Source organism: Carcharhinus amblyrhynchos, chromosome 5 (assembly GCF_965287045.1).
Source record: "Carcharhinus amblyrhynchos chromosome 5, sCarAmb.v2.hapA, whole genome shotgun sequence".
Lineage (NCBI taxonomy): Eukaryota > Metazoa > Chordata > Chondrichthyes > Carcharhiniformes > Carcharhinidae > Carcharhinus > Carcharhinus amblyrhynchos.
Genome location: NC_137328.1, coordinates 37,632,204 through 37,648,515, shown reverse-complemented (window position 1 = coordinate 37,648,515; position 16,312 = coordinate 37,632,204). Strand labels below are relative to the sequence as shown.

General features: G+C 43.2%; 1 protein-coding gene across 1 annotated transcript; it reads left to right on the top strand.

Moving 5' to 3' along the window:
* Window positions 1–871: 871 nt before the first annotated feature.
* rps6 (ribosomal protein S6) lies at window positions 872–14,490 on the top strand. The gene is made up of 6 exons (XM_080188671.1): window positions 872–946; window positions 1,314–1,445; window positions 4,844–5,054; window positions 10,452–10,598; window positions 13,247–13,404; window positions 14,353–14,490. The coding sequence occupies exons 1-6, from the start codon at window positions 941–943 to the stop codon at window positions 14,446–14,448; spliced, it is 750 nt and encodes a 249-aa protein (XP_080044797.1). The 5' UTR covers window positions 872–940; the 3' UTR covers window positions 14,449–14,490.
* Window positions 14,491–16,312: the final 1,822 nt, after the last annotated feature.

Genomic DNA, 16,312 nt, shown 5'->3' with positions numbered 1-16,312 from the left:
TTCTTAAACAGAGGAATAATGTTAGCTACTCTGCAATCCTCTGGTACCTCATCCATGAGCTAGAGGATACAAAGATTTTGACCAAGGCCTCAGCAATTTCTTCCTGCGCCTCTCCCTGGGATAGACCGTTTCTATCCCTGGGGATTTGTCCCCCTTAATATTTTTCAATGCCTCTAATACTTCCTCTCTTTTTATCTCAACCTGTCCTAGAATGTCAACATCCTCCTTTGACACTCACCATCTACCACATCCTTCTCCTTTGTCAATACTGACGCAAAGTACTCGTTAAGGATGCCACGCATCTCATCTGAGAACAAAGGCAAGTTATATTAAAAATCTATTGAATATTCAGCCTCAGCTGGAATTCTGTGTCCAATTCTGTGAGTCATGATATAACTTGCAAAAATCTCACTAACTGTCCTGTCAGGAGACAGTACACATCTCTTTAACCTGTGCTTAATGCTCTCTCCACTCACATTATCTGTACCTTTAAGACTTGATTAGCTGTAAAGACTCACATTCCGATCATTAGTCTGTAAGTTGAACTTGTGTCTTTACGTGCCCTGTTTGTGAACAGAACTCCCAGTCACCTGATGAAGGGGCAGCGAATGCTCCGAAAGCTAGTGGCTTTTGCTATGAAATAAACCTGTTGGACTTTAACCTGGTGTAATGAGACTCTAATTCTGGGAGCCACACTTAAGGAAAGATGTGAAGGTTTTAAAGATCCTGAATGCAGGGATGAGGATCTGCGGTTAATATTGATAGAGTAGGGAAGTTGGGACTGTTTCTCTTGGGGAAGGTTGGGAGGAGATTTGAGACAGTTATTACATTCATTCCCAGCCTCTCTCACGCTCTCGCGAGATTTCCGTCTACGAGCTCCGCGGAACAGGACATCCGGGTCTCTTACTGCTGGCTCTGCCTGTGGCGCTGGTGTTCCGCCATGAAGGTGAGGTTGGGGGTTATAGATCGGGGCTCCAGACCGCGGCAATCGGCTCATCCCCCTCCATCCAAACCGGCCTCCCTCACACCCTCACCCTCCCCACAACCGCCCCAGGGCACTTGGGCCGTCCGTGCCGGCTCTCAGCGCTCGGATGGCGGCGGATTGAGAAAGGCGATCCGGACCTGGGCTCGGGAGGGGGGAATCCGCGCCAGGCCCTGGGGCCGGGGCTGACCGCGGACCGCAGGAGGAGGGTACCGGGCCGGATGAGGGGCTGATCCTCGGCTCCCATCCCCGGGGCTTTGACCCATTCCCGGGCTCATTGAAGCGCCGGCATCTTCTCCACAAACTGAAGCAACTGTTTTTACTTTTCCAGCTCAACATCTCTTTCCCGGCCACTGGCTGCCAAAAACTGATCGAAGTGGACGATGAGCGGAAACTTCGGACTTTCTATGAGAAACGTATGGCCACCGAGGTGGCTGCCGACTGTCTTGGAGACGAATGGAAGGTAAACCGGAGCCATGTGACCTGTTGGATAGTGGCTGACCCTGTCTCAGCTCCGCTTTCTGTATAGGTTTACTGTGGAGTTAACGTACTTACCGACAATACAATCCAGAATGTTTATATAGGGTTTCTTTATGAAAAGCTTAATATTACGTGTCACTTTTTGGTGTTGATGTCTCTGACATTGTTTTCAAGCAGCACTTAACTTGCTCATTCAGTTTGTGGTCTGCATTTGACCAAGGGCGGCACAGTGGTTCGCACTGCTGCTTCACAGCTCCAGGGACCTGAGTTCAAATCCCAGCTTGGGTCACTGTGTGGAGTTTGCACCTTCTCCCTGTGTCTGCGTGGGTTTCCTCCGGGTGTTCTGATTTCCTCCCACAGTGCAAAGATGTGTGTGCTACGTTGATTGGGATGCATAGGTTAGAGGGATTAGTGGGTAAATATGTGGGGTAGGGCCTGTGTGGGATTGTGGTTGTTGCAGACTTGACGGGCTGAATGGCCTTTTTCTGCACTGTTGGATTCTACAAAGCAGAACTGGAGTAGATGGAGTAGGGATTGGGAGAAACTGTTGGTTGGGGTTAGACGTAACACAATGGAGAGTGGTTGTGGTTGATGGAGGTCAGTCATCTCAGTCCCAGACCATTACTCCCTAAGGGTGATGTTCTCGGCTTGCACAAAACATTCACCATTTGTAACTGCAGATACTGAAACACTCTGCCCATGTGCAGCAAGATCTGGACAGCGTTCGGGCTTGGGCTGATAAGTGGCAAGTACTGGTGATGCCTGACACTAATGTAGCAATGATCATCTCCTATGAGAGAGAATCTAAGCATCTCCCCTTGGCATTCAGTGACACTACCATCGCATTATTCCCCATTATTAACATCCTAGGGGTTGCCATTGACAAGGCTCCCTTAATTGAACCTCCCAAACTTGTGACCTCTTCCACCTAGAAGGACAAGGGCAGCAGCTGCATGGGAATACTACTACCTACAGGTTCTTGTCTTAAGTCACACACACCACCATTCCTTCACTGTATCTAGGTCAAAATCCTGGAACTCCATTCCCAACAGCCCTGGGTGTACCTGCACCATGTAGACAGTAGAGGTTCAAGAAGGTGGCTCAGCACCACTACCTCAGGGGAAATTAGAGATGGGTAATAAATGCTGGCTTAGCTCTCACCCACATACCATGAAAGAATTTTTAAAAATCCAACTTCGGAAATAGACTGGCATCTTTTAAACTGGCTGTGTATGTTGTGAGGGAGAATCCTTGAATAGCAGTAAAACATTGTAAGTTGTTAATTTATCTGGATTTAGTTGTAGAGGATCACAGCATCAGTGAGAAGGAATACTGATAATTTCTAATCCAGTATGATTTGCAAGATTTCCATATGGAATGTTGACACACAGCCTAACTGTCAACCTACCATAAAAACAAAGTGCTGGAAAACTCAGCAAGTTGGGCAGGATCTACAGAGAGAAACAAAGTAGATTTTTTGAGTCTGATTTGACTGTTCTTTGGGAGAAGAGTTGCTCTCCCCACTGATGCTGTCAGACCTGCTGAGTTTCCAGCACTTTGTATTTCTGATTTACAGCATCAGCAGAATTTTGCTTTTTATTTAGTCTTTAAATTGTTATCCTGCCACTGGGCTAATAATTTTTATGGAGAACATTCCCTTGTGATCAGTCTAGATATGTTTGAGGTATAAGAATGATATAACTGGTTTTTTATGTTGTGAAGTCTGGCCTTTCTAATTTATAATATTTTCTGAAAGGGAAAGTAGCACAACTGTAATTCTGTAATGCCCTATGATATCAAATGTACTTGAATATTTCAGCATTGTGTGTAGAGCTGTAAATAAGCAGAGATTAATTAATTAATTGCCCTCTGAAGGTTGTTGGTTCAGTTTTCTTTTGAAAGACTTCACCTGATTTATGCTCATACTTAATGCTGAGAATGCAGCAGTGGTGAGGGCAGTACCTTTTCGGATGAGTGTCTTAAAGAAGACACTCTGCAATAGTGGTGCAGAGTTGTAATTCAGACCTTTGGGTCCAGGTGATGACAGTCAGCTGTCAATGGTGGAGCATATATGGGAGAGTTGTGGAGTTGGGAGGTGATTAGCGAAAGGGAGAAACAAGACCATCAAGGGATTTGAAAATGAGGATGAGAATTTTAACATCAAGATGTTGCTTAACCAGGACCCAAAACAGGTCAATGAACATGCAGCACAGTCCTGTTCTCCAAGTTATGACAGAAGTTTTAGAGTCTTGGGTGACCTAAAGATTACAGGGGGTTGTAGTAGACCAGCCAGATATGTGTTGAAATAATCAAGTTTAGAATAATAAAGGCATGAATCTGAGTTTTGGCAACAGCTGAACTAAGCTGCAAAGTCAAGCACTGTTACAGAGGTGGAAAAAGGTGCTCTTTTACAGATCAGAAATTCGTCTTGGGATCCAACATGACACACAGTTTGCAGGCAGACTAGATTGGCTTGATCTTTCTTAGACTGTCACCAAGAAAAGGAATAGAGTTGATACTTAAAGAGCAGGCTTTGGAGTGGGCACCGAAATCAATGGCTTCAGTTTTCCCAATATTTAATTGGAGGAAATTTCTGCTTATCCAGTACTGGATGTTGGATAAGCAGTCTGCTAATATAGCAACTGTGGAGGAGTTGAAAGAGGTGCATGTCCTCAGCGTGCATTTAAAAACTAGCATTGTGCCTTCAGCTGATAACATTAAGGGACAGCATGTAGATGAGAAATAAGTGGAGGGCAATAGGCATCTAATAAGGTGGGGAGGGGTAATGATGTGGGAATGGGACTCGGAAGAGAAGCCATGGCAAGTGATAGCACAAGAGCAGTTGCATCATCTGGATGATGGTAGGGAGGTTTTGGAGATGGGCAGCAGGTCAACTGTGTTAAAAGGCTGCAGGCAGATTAAGGAAGCGAAATACAGACAGTTTACCTTGTCATAATGGTATAGGTGGTCATTTGTGACTTTGATTAGAACTGTTTTGCGACTGTCATTGGCACTGAACCCTGATTGGAGAGATTCATGCTGATTTCTGAGCAAGATGGGAGTGTATTTTGGAGGTAACTGGAGAAATCTGGTGAGGAAGAGGAGGTTGGAGATGGTTTGCAAAGTCAAGTTAGGTCGAGGGGTTTTTCTTTTAAATCTGTCGACATCATTTCTCTCCTTAAAAGACAGGAATAACAGCCGAAGAGAGAAAACAATTTACAATAAAGGCTAACCTGGAGTCTAGGAGGAGAAGGTGGCTAATCAGAGTTTAGTCTACCCCTTAGATAGACATAAAAGATCCCTTGGCGTTCATAGAAGAGCAGGGTATTCTCTCTCCTTTGATTTGATTTCAAGTTGATTCTTTTTCTGGAATCTTTTCAGGGATATGTTGTGCGCATCAGTGGTGGCAATGACAAGCAGGGCTTCCCCATGAAGCAAGGTGTCTTGACTAATGGCCGTGTCCGTTTGCTGCTCAGCAAGGGGCATTCCTGCTATCGTCCTAGGAGGAGTGGTGAACGCAGACGAAAATCTGTTCGTGGATGTATTGTTGATGCCAACCTCAGTGTCCTGAATTTAGTTATTGTTAAGAAAGGTGAGTGAAAGGGATCGGGGGGATTGAATTCACACCATGAGTTTGCCACAGAATTGCTGCTATGGGGTGGCATAGTAGTTATCACTGCTGCCTCACTGTGCCAGGGACCTGATTTCAATTTTGGCCTTGGGTGACTGCCTGTGTGGAGTTTGCACGTTCTTCCCGTGTCTGCGTGGGTTTCCTCTGGGTGCTGTGGTTTCCTCCCACAATCCAAAGATGTGCAGGTTAGGTGCATTGGCTGTGGTGATAGGGTGAGGCGAAGGACTGGGTAAGAAGCTCTGAGTTGATGCAGACTCTATGGACCAAATGGCCTCTTCTGCATTGTAGCGATTCTGTGAATTTAGGGTGCAGAAGGATGCCGTTCGGCCCACCATGTCTGCATGAGCCCTCTACATGAGCATTACGACATGGTTCCATTCTCCTGCCTTTCCCTGTAACCGTGCTCATCCTTTCTATTCAAATAATCATCTAATGTGTTCTTGAATATCTTGATTGAACCTGCCTTTATCGCGCTTTCAGGCAGCACTTTTCAAACTCTAACCACTCAGTGTGGAAAAAGTTCTTTCTTGCATCACATTTGCTTCTTTTGCAAATCATTTTAAATCTGTGCCCTCTTGTGCTTCATTCTTTCGTAAATGGGAGCAGTTTCGAGTCTATTTACTCTTGTCCATTCTTGCATGATTTTGAACATCTTTATCAGATCTCCTCTTAGCCATCTTCTGTCCAAGGAAAAATATCCCAATCTCTGTTTATCCTCTAACTGAAGGTCCTCATTCCTGTAAACTTCCTGTGCACTTGCTGTAATGCTTTCGCATGGGTCCTACGTTGTGGCACCCAAAGCTGTACAAAGTGCTCCAGCTAAGATGTAACTAGTGTCTTGTATAAGTTCTGCATAACCTCCTTGTTCTTGTACTCTGTGCCCCTATTAATAAAACCCAGAATATCATGAAGACGAGGTCATGTCTCACAAACGTGATTGAGTTCTTTGAGGAAGTGACAAGAAAAATTGGGCAGGGCAGAGAATTTTGTATAAATTGACTTTAGTAAAGCCTTTGAGGTTCCTTGTGGCAGGCTGATACAGAAGGTGAAGTCAAGTGGTACCCAAGGTGAGCTGGCAAGGTGAATATCAAGCTGACTTGGGCACTGAAAGCAGAGTAGGTATGGGAGAATACTTTTTTAACTGGAGACCTGTGACAAGTTGTGTTCATAAGAATCAGTGCTGGAGCCTCTGTTTGTAATACATATAAATGATTTGGAGGCAAGCAAAGGTGGTCTGATTAGTAAATTTGCAGATACAAAAATTGGGGGAGTAGCAGAAAATGGGGAGGATTGTCAGAGGATACAGCAGGATATAAATCGGCTAGAGACTTGGGCTGAAAGATGGCAGATGGAATTTAATCTGGACAAATGAGCTGATGTGATTTGGAAGGTCTTCTGCAGAAGCAAAGTATACAGCAAATGGTAGAGGTCTTAGAAATATTAGCATACAGAGGGATGTAGGTGTGTGGATCCACAATTCCCTGAAACTGGCACTCAGATGGACAAGGTGGTCAAGAAGCCATATGGCATGCTGGCCTTTGTCGGTTGGAGCATTGCATATAGAAATTGGAAAATCATGTTGCAGCTGTGTGAACTTGGGTTAGACCACATTTGGACTGTTGTGTACAATTCTGATCACCAGAAGGATGTTGATGCATTGGAAAGGGTGCAGAAGCAATTTACCAGGATGTTGCTGGTTTGGAGGATATGGACTATGAAGAAAGGCTGAACAAACTTGGATTGTTTTCACTGGCGTGCCGGAGGATTAGGGGGACCTGATAGAGGTGTACAAGATTATGGCAGGCTTGGATAGAGTGGGTGGTCAGTCTTTTTCCCAGGGTCGAAGGTTCAATTTCTTGGGGGCATAGGTTGAAAGTGAGAGGGGGAAAGTTTGAAAGATGTAAGGGGCAGGTTTTTCTGATTTGAACTGCAGATGGTGCAAGGCTACTAAAAGCAGAATTTCATGGCTGGAATGTGCTGCCGGAGAAAGTGGTGGAAGCAGATTCTATAACAACGTTCAAGAGGCATGTGGATAAATACATGAATAGGTAGGGAATGGAGGGAAATGGACCGTGTAAATGCAAGAAAATGTTAGATTAGAGAGGCATCTGTGTCAGCAGAGACTTGGTGAGCTGACGGGCCTGTTCCTGAGCTGTACTGTTCTTCGTTCTATCTAGGAAGTGAGAAAGCCAGGCACAGAATTTTACTTTTAACCCCACTGTGTTTTTATACATATGTCCTAGAAAACACTTGCTCAGTGTGCTATTTCTTTGTTTAGTGTGGGAGCTTCTTTAAACTTATTACATATTCGGTTAGTTGCTTTAATTTCTATTCGTCTTTTCAAATACATTTTTTACATAGAAACTAGAAGCAAAAGTAGGCCCTTTGATGGCTAATTATCAAATTCAATATCTTGATCTCCTTGTATCCCTTTAGCCCCAAGAGCTATACCTAATTTCTTCTTGAATTCTCACATACAGGCAGTGATAGCATTGTTTAGCTTTCATGTTGGTTAATGCTGCCATAGAGCTGCTGCCACCAAATACAGATTTCTTTTGATCCTTAAAACGATGACCCCTGTAAACAGTCTATATTTACAACAGGGACACTCACACAATCCCCTTTGACATTTGGACATTAAGTGGTGTTACCATCTGGCTGTGGACCAGTAACTTTCTGTTCAAAGTAGACCAAGTCTGAAATCGCAGTTACCAATTAAGAGAATAAAACACAATTTCACAGTTCTAACAATCAAAGTTTATGAAGTCAGAAAGATAAAACGATGTACGTCTACCTTCTATTCTTAATGTTCATAATTCGCAAGAGGTAAATGAATTAACAGACAAACTATGGTTGAAAATACCACATTGCACATTAAAAGACATCCCCTGGATTTCTCAGCAACCCACCCAGGCATTGGTGACCACCATGAATCGTAAAATCTCAGTAAAACTGTCTCCCTGAGGAGGGATTTCAACTCTTCACTTTTGAAGATCTAGCTTTTGAATTCCCTCAAGTCCCTCTTGTCTCAGCTACTGTCCACATCCCAATGGTTCATTCACCTCTCCTGAAACTGCATTCAGCAGGATTCAGAAACAGCATTGTGCCTCTAATTACTGGCACGCATCCAATTTTCATACAGAGTTAGCTTCATTAATGTGGTGCTAGCCTGGGGTTTCTCCAGACCCCAATCTCCTGTCAGCAGTGAGCTATCAATGGTTACCTGGCTTCTTCTGAGCCCTAATTGCCTTCAGCAAAGAACCAGCAAACTTCTCAGCTCCCTGGGGATTAAGGGTTATGGGGAGAGGGCGGGAAAGTGGAACTGAGCCACGACAGATCAGCCATGATCTTATTGAATGGCGGGGCAGGCTCGAAGGGCTAGATGGCCTACTCCTGCTCCTATTTCTTATGTTCTTATGTTCTGGCAGTTCTAATCCCAATCAACAGCTCCCAGGGCTTCTCTCAGCTCCAAACACAGAAGTCCAAAGCGCCACTTGCAGCTGCACTAAACGGTTCCTAGCCCTTTAAGTGCTTGGAACCTGCTAACCGCAGCGTGTTATCCTCTTCACTGTTGCAGAAAAAGCAAATAAATTGAAACCACCTTAAACATCAGCTATTACTCTAGTCACGTAGCATGTTGAGGTTCACTGAATGCTTTTAAACTAATAGAGCTTTAACTCCCAAAACACATCATGTTCTGGATTACACGTTGCACATAGTTAAGGCACCACGACTCTAGCTAAGTAAGCCCACTTGCTGTTAGAGGATCTTTTCTTTTTAGCTGTTAATCATTCAAGTCAACATGGCCCCACCTTTTACAGTGTAATAGATTTCAAGCTGCTTTAGTTACACTTATTCCATTTTCTGCAGTTAACCTTCAATATTTCCAGAACTAAAAGTTACCTTTATATATTGACATAAAACACGATCTAGAAATTTGCGACAGACGTGAGGATTGTGCGTTGCAAATCCATTGCCAAAACCCTTTTCAGGCCCATTTTCCTCCTTTTGTCATTTCCCTTTTTCTTTTCCCTCTGTCTAAAGCTTGAGCTGTAAACGCAGTTGTCTTAATGAAAATCTTGCAGTTTTGAACACCAAGTTAATAGGATTTTCTATTCTTTGACATTATTTTGGTATGTGATGCTGAATTTGCTGTTAAAATGCATCTCTATCCTATGAACTAACCTCATTCCCTTCAGGTTAGGGCTCAAGACTGTTGAGTAATTTTTATCCCCATGCTATTTCCATCACTGTTCTTCAGACTTCTGAATTGCAAGATCACTGCTATCTTATTTATTTCTGCTGTGAACCTAGGATATATTCTGAAGCACGGGCTTGACTGTTTATCTGGTTTTCTAAATATAAAGCTGGTGGGGACAGCATTGCCACAACTTACGAATCCAGCTCATGTTTGTGCATCACAGTTTCCAATTAGAGCTAGTGGTAGTCAAACTTAGAATTGTGGTGTTGAATAGATTAACAGAGACAAAGAGCAGGAGTAGGCCATTCAGCCCTTTTGAGCCTGCCGCATCATTCAGTAGGATCATGGCTGATCTGGTTGTGGTCTCACTCCAAATTCCTGTCTGTCTCACTCATAACTGTTGGCTCCCTTGTCAATAAAACACATGAGAGATGATGCATTATGTTGGAAATGTTCAATTGTATCTGAGTCAGGTAATGCAAAAGGAAGCTCTGGTTGGTGCTGTAGTATTGGAAGCATGTACTTACCTCATTGTTGGCTACCATATCAATGCCAATCTATTCCAATTTGTGTTATAACCAGCCAGTCTAATATAATTGTTTTAATCCCCCTAGCTACAAGCTTAAATTGATTTAGGTTTTAGGCTACTTTATACAGCATGCATAATCCTGAGGAATCCAGCTGGTGTTACAAGCAACATCGTTAAAGAAAAATCACACTGCAAACGTATGTTGTATGCTGCACTCCATTATTGTCAGCAGGAATAGATAGCTTTGTGTCTATATAGCTCCCTGGTTCAGGTTCAAGATTGTGCCAGGTTTGGTGGTGTCAGTCAGAGTGATGAGGAGAATTTGCTCAGGATCCCACTATTGTCTGCTATCCAGTAATCTGTGCTGTAGGTATGGATATACGGACATCTGGCAAAGCCGAGGTTGCTTTGCTACCTGCTTGTCCCTAGTTTGCGCACGTGGGAAAAAATTGCTGATTGAACGTAGTACCAGAGAGTTTGTGTGAAAGCTGTCACTAGGAGAAGTAGAGAAATTAGCAAGAACAGGAGAATGGAATGGGTTTCTTCATATGTTGAATGGCCGCATTACATTATTATAGAGAAATGTGTTTGAAAGTACAATTTCCTCAATGGTGTTTTTTCTGAATAGGTGAGAAGGACATCCCTGGTCTGACAGACAAAACCGTGCCCCGTCGTCTTGGACCAAAGAGGGCTAGCAAAATCCGCAAGCTGTTTAACCTGTCCAAAGAGGATGATGTACGCCAGTATGTTGTGAGGAGACCTCTGAACAAGGAAGGTACGTATGTTTCCCCACATGCTTTGGAATAGTTTTAAACTCCTACCCTGTTTTCCCCACCCACACCACCAAAAGTGTGTGAGGAGCTTATATACCTTTATCCAAAAGTTCTGTTGCTTTCTTTCTTCCCTTGGTCCATCAGGCCAGAGGTTCCCCACATTAGCACTAAACTTGTTTCTTCCCTACTTTTACTGTTATCTACTTTATGAACTCGCCTTGTCCATGAGACCCACTTCTGGTTCCTTTTTGTGCTGGATTTGTGAACTATATGCTATTGCTGTGAATCATCTACTTCCATTCCTGTTCACCTTCCTTTCCTGCTCCCCATGTTAACTGATAAGCTCCCTTACTTCAGGCACCATCATCGGCCCTTTCTCTCTTCAATCCTGAATGCGTTGCCCCCAGAATGAGGGAATAGAAACAATGTGCTTACGTTAATGGATTAGCAATCCAAAGGCTTGTACAGAAGACCTGGAGACACAAGTTCAAATCTCACCCTGACAGAGGGGACATGCAAATTCATTTAAGTAAATTTAATAACTGGAATAGGAAGCAAGTACCAGTAATGGTGGCCATGAAACTATCATAGTTCCATTAAATTCTATTTGGTTTACCAATGTCCTTTAGGTAAGGAAATCTGCTGTCCTTGCCCTGGCCTATATATGTGGCACCAGACCAATAGCATTATGGTTGAATCTTAACTGCCTTCTGAAAAGACCCAGTAAGCCACTTGGTTGTATTCAAATGATGATTCATCAACACCTTTTCTCTGGCAATTGGGGATGGGCAATAAATGTAGCCCCACAGCGACAACCAAATCCCATGAATGGATTTAAAAACATTCATGCTCCCCTTTCCTGCAGCTTTGCATTTAGACTTTTTCACTCTGGTATTTGCCCCATCTTTGTATTAAACGTCAACAGTGACATCCTATTTGACTATGACTCCAGTTTCCTATTCATCCTTGTTCTCCAACACCATCCCTATGTTGTCTATTTTGGTGGGACCTGTTCCTATCAGATTCCTTTCTTGTCTGTCCAATCATTGTCAGAAAATCAGCATCAGTACCTGCTCCCACATCATTGTCTGACTTTTATCACAGATGTGTCCTTGGCCCCCTCATTTATTGATTTACATAATGCCCCTTGACAGCATAGTTCATTAACACAGATTCCACATACACTGTGATAGTACCCAGCTGTGTCTGACCGCCTGTCAACCCCTCCACTCTGTTATATCGCCTAACTTCATCTCTGGTCAGCTTATTGCTGTTGCTGGAACCTTCATCATACCCTTACCGTCCCTTGACTTGGCCATTCTGTTATCTCTGGTCTCCAACATCTAAACCTGAACTTATCTAGAACTGTTACCCGTATCCTGACTTGCATCAGTCTTGTTTACCCATCATCCCTGCATTTGCAGTGGCACAGTGGTTAGCTCTGCAGCCTCACAGCGCCAAGGACCTGGGTTCAATTCCAGCTTTAGGTCACTGTCTGTGTGGATCTTGCACGTTCTCCCCATGCCTGTGTGGGTTTCCTCCAGGTACTCCCACAGTCTAAAGATGTATAGTTTAAATGGATTAGGTATGGAAAATGTGCGTCATTACGGTTTAGGGCAGAGGAGTGGGACGTTTTTCAGATTGTTGGTGCAGAATTGATAGACTAGATGGCCTCTTTCTGCACTGTAAGGGTTCTATAGTTCTAATACAATGCCTCCCAGTCGAGCAGTGCTTGGTTTTAAAAGGTTGCATTTATTTGTGCCACAAGTTAAATACAGCAGGTGCATGTTACTTCTACTGCATGCCTCACCCTAGAGGTATGTCTGAAAATGAAGATAGTAAAACCATGATGGGGAAGAGGGGAAAAGCCAGTGAAAAAGTAGTGGCAGTGCCACATCCAGATGCCTTCTGTAGTGCCAGGGTTAAGACTCCCATTAACTACCAAATATGCCAGTTGGGCTGTGCAGGATTTTGGCCCATCTTTTCAACTTCACAATTCATTGCCAGAAACCTTTTAAACTTTTTACTTTCACTGGTCTCTCAAGGAAATCTTGAAATTCTCGCCCTTATTTCCAAATCTCTCCGTGGCCTTGTCCTTCCTATCTTTATAGCCCTGTCCAGACCTACAAGAGTTGGATTTCTCTAGTCCTCCCATTCTGGCCTTTGGTGCATCCTGAGTTTTATCTCCTGTCATTGGCAGATGTGCTTTCAGTTGGCTAGCTCAATCTCTGCACCTTTAGAATGTTTACTAAAATCTACCTCTAACCAAGCTTTTAACCATTTGTCCTAACATCATCTTATATTGTTCAGTGTCAACATTTATTTGGAAATCATTGGGCTGTTTTACTGCATTGTAAGTGCTCCATACAAGAAGGTTGTTGAGGCATATCCCAAACAAGACTCTCTCAAAAACAGCGGTCTTTAAAACATTGCTGTGATGTATGAAACTTTGCTTTTACTTGCCATGCATCAGCTGCAGTTCAAATCAGAAATTTGGTATTGTAGCACTGAAGAATATTCAAAATGTAAAGATTGTCTTTGAGACTAGAAAAGTAGACAATCTAGTGCAGTAGAATTTCTGTTCTGTAAATATTTGAATTGTTATAATACTTTGTTTTGTAGTAATTTTATACGTTGTCTGCAATCCCAGGTAAGAAGCCTAGAACCAAAGCTCCCAAGATTCAGCGTTTGGTAACTCCCCGGGTTTTGCAGCACAAAAGAAGGCGCATTGCCCTGAAGAAACGTCGTACTCAAAAGAACAAGGAAGCTGCTGCAGAGTATGCTAAGCTTTTGGCCAAGAGAATGAAGGTTAGTTTATTATGTTTTGAGAAAATACTTTGTTCTCCACATCTTGGTTCTGCTAAGACATGGGTCATAGAATCCACAGTGCAGAAGGAGGCCATTTGGCCCATTGAATCTGCACCAACCACAGCCCCACGTAGGCACTATTTCCGTGACCCCACATTTATTATGCTAATCTCCCTTACGTTGGGGTCAATGTAGCATGGCCAATCAATCTAACTCAAAACAATTTTAGACTGGGAGGAAACCAGAGCACCTGGAGGAAACCTACACAGACATGGGAGAATGTGCAAACTCTACACACGGTGACCTGAGGCTGGAATTGAACCCAAGGCCCTAGTGCTGTGAGGCAGCAGTGCTAACCACTGTGCCTCTATGCCTTTCTGTCCTGAAGGGTTGTGTGCTTGGATTCTCCAATATTTAAATCAAATGAGGTCCACTGGAGACCCCTGCAGCTTTGTTGTCCTCAGATATGAGAATTCTAATACTACATGTTCTATAGAGTTCAGTTCACCCAAAAATCTGCTGCTCAAATTTCCCCCATCACCAAGGCTCATTCACCCTGTCCCTGTTACCTACGTTCTGGGAGGACATCAATTTAAAGCTCCCACCCCTCTAAATCATTGCCCTTCAATTTTCTCTGTGATCCCCTGCCCTCAGCTTTATTCTTTTAATCTTTGTCCTTAAGGTCTGGAATTTCCTAATTCTTACACTGTCTATAAAAGTTATCTTTCATAATGCTTCTGATCATCCTGAACTCTACCCCATTTTTTTTATTCCAACTATTTCTTCCCTCCAACTTCTGTCACTTTGACATTCATCTACATTGCAGACACTGCATAAATGTTGTGATTAAACATTTTGTTGCAAAAGAGGTTGCCTCAGCAAAGGTAATATTGAGTGGTGTACAGTAGTGCCCTTATATTAATCTGACCTATTTTAATTTGTTTTCAGGAGGCTAAGGAAAAACGTCAGGAGCAAATCGCAAAGAGACGTCGCCTTTCTTCACTGAGGGCCTCCACATCTAAATCTGAATCTAGCCAAAAATAAAAATATTGATGGGATAGACAAAATAAACACCTTTTGTTGAAACCTCTTGATTTTGTTATTTGTGAATTGTTTAAAAAAATTGGCATTGCTCAGCAACTGGCTTTGTGAAATGATATGGCCAATCTTGATGGATTTTCTTTGTTAAAATTGTTATTATCAATTTATTCACATCATTGAAGAGTATTGATTTCAAGAATTTTCAACATAGAACCAAAAAAGAGAAGTTTATTCCAGCCTTAAACAGACTTTCCACGTGCTCTCAGGACAGCTTCAACTAATTAGGTAGCCAGCTTAAACTTCTCTTCGGAAGCTTGACATGTTTGTTTTTCAGACAGTATGATAATCGGTTACTTGGTTGGCATTGAGTGCACTGTGTCAAGCTGGGAGTTCAATGGAAGGAGTGGGGTGCTCCTTTTTCCACTTGTTTCAGCCTCTAGTGCTTGGCCCTTATGCAGGGAAGAAGCTGATTGGTAAGTTATTCCAATTGCAAAATATAGTTCTGCAAGTCATGATATGGCTGAGATGCACATTCTGTAGTTTGTGGGAAGTCATTAACGCACAATATGTCCTAGACAACACAGCTACAGAAATTGTCACTGGCTGTGGAAGCTTGAGCTCCAGGCTTCAGAACTTTGAGCTGTGGCTGGAGTCTGTGGTGCATCCATGAGACGGGGAACTACATAGACAACACATTTAGAGAAATGGTCTCACCAAAAGTTGGCAGAGAGAGACTGTTAAGTAGTGCAGGAGTTCCCTGAGTTTATCTTGTGTGCTAATTGGTTTTCCATTTTGGATACTGATGAAGGCAGTGGCTCCCTGAGGAAGTGCAGACAGAACCAAGTCCATGGCACCATGCGTGGCTCAGTTGCATGGGGAGGAAGAAAAGTGGAAGAGCAATAGTGATAGGGTGTTATGTGGCCGTGTAGGCAACTCCCTGGTGCTTGTCAAGGTTGCTATGGTGCAGCTGCAAAACATTTAAATAGGTGATACTCGCACCTTAACAGTACCAAGATTAATATCCATGCAGGGAGATTTGCTCGTGTTGTGGGGAAGGGTTTAATCTGAGATGGCAAATTTGTTAACAGGCAATAGAAGAGTAGCAAGCTGAATTAGAAGGCAGCATCAACTAGGTTTAGGATGCAGAATAATGTTAAAAAGACAAAAGTTCAGGGCACTCATATCTGAATGCGTGCAGCAAGGTAGATCATAGAATCCCTCCAATGCGTAAGTCCCATCAAGCATACATCAACAATCCCACCCAGGCCCGATCCCCATAACCCCCCGCATTCACTCTGTTAGTCCTGACAACAAGGGATAATTTAGCATAGCCAATCAACCTAACCCAAGTATTTTTGGAATGGAAGGAAACCAGAGCACCGAGAAGAAACTCATGCAGACACGGGGAGAATGTGCAAATTACACACAGTGACCAAGGCCAGAATTAAACCTGGGTGCCTGGCACTGAAGCAATAATGCTAATCACTGTGTCAACATGAGTGACTTAAAGGAACAAATGGAGGCTGTCCAAGACTGGGAACTGAATAGTCAAGGATATTCAACATGTAGGAAAAATAAGAGGTGGTGTTGCACTGATAAGTGATTGGATTAGCACATTAGTAAGGAAGGAACCCAGATGAAAAGAGCAAAGTGTGGAATCTGGGTGGAGCTAAAAAGCAGCAAGGGGCCCCAAACATTGATAAGTGCTTAAAGGCCACCAAACATGGTGTTTTGCATGTGGTATTAAGAGATAAGAGTAACATGGCTAATACAATAATGGGTGATTTCAATCTACGTGTAGAGTGGGTAAATTGAGCACAAGATTCTGATGTGCTTTAGGGATTGTTTTCTAGAGCAGTATGTTGAG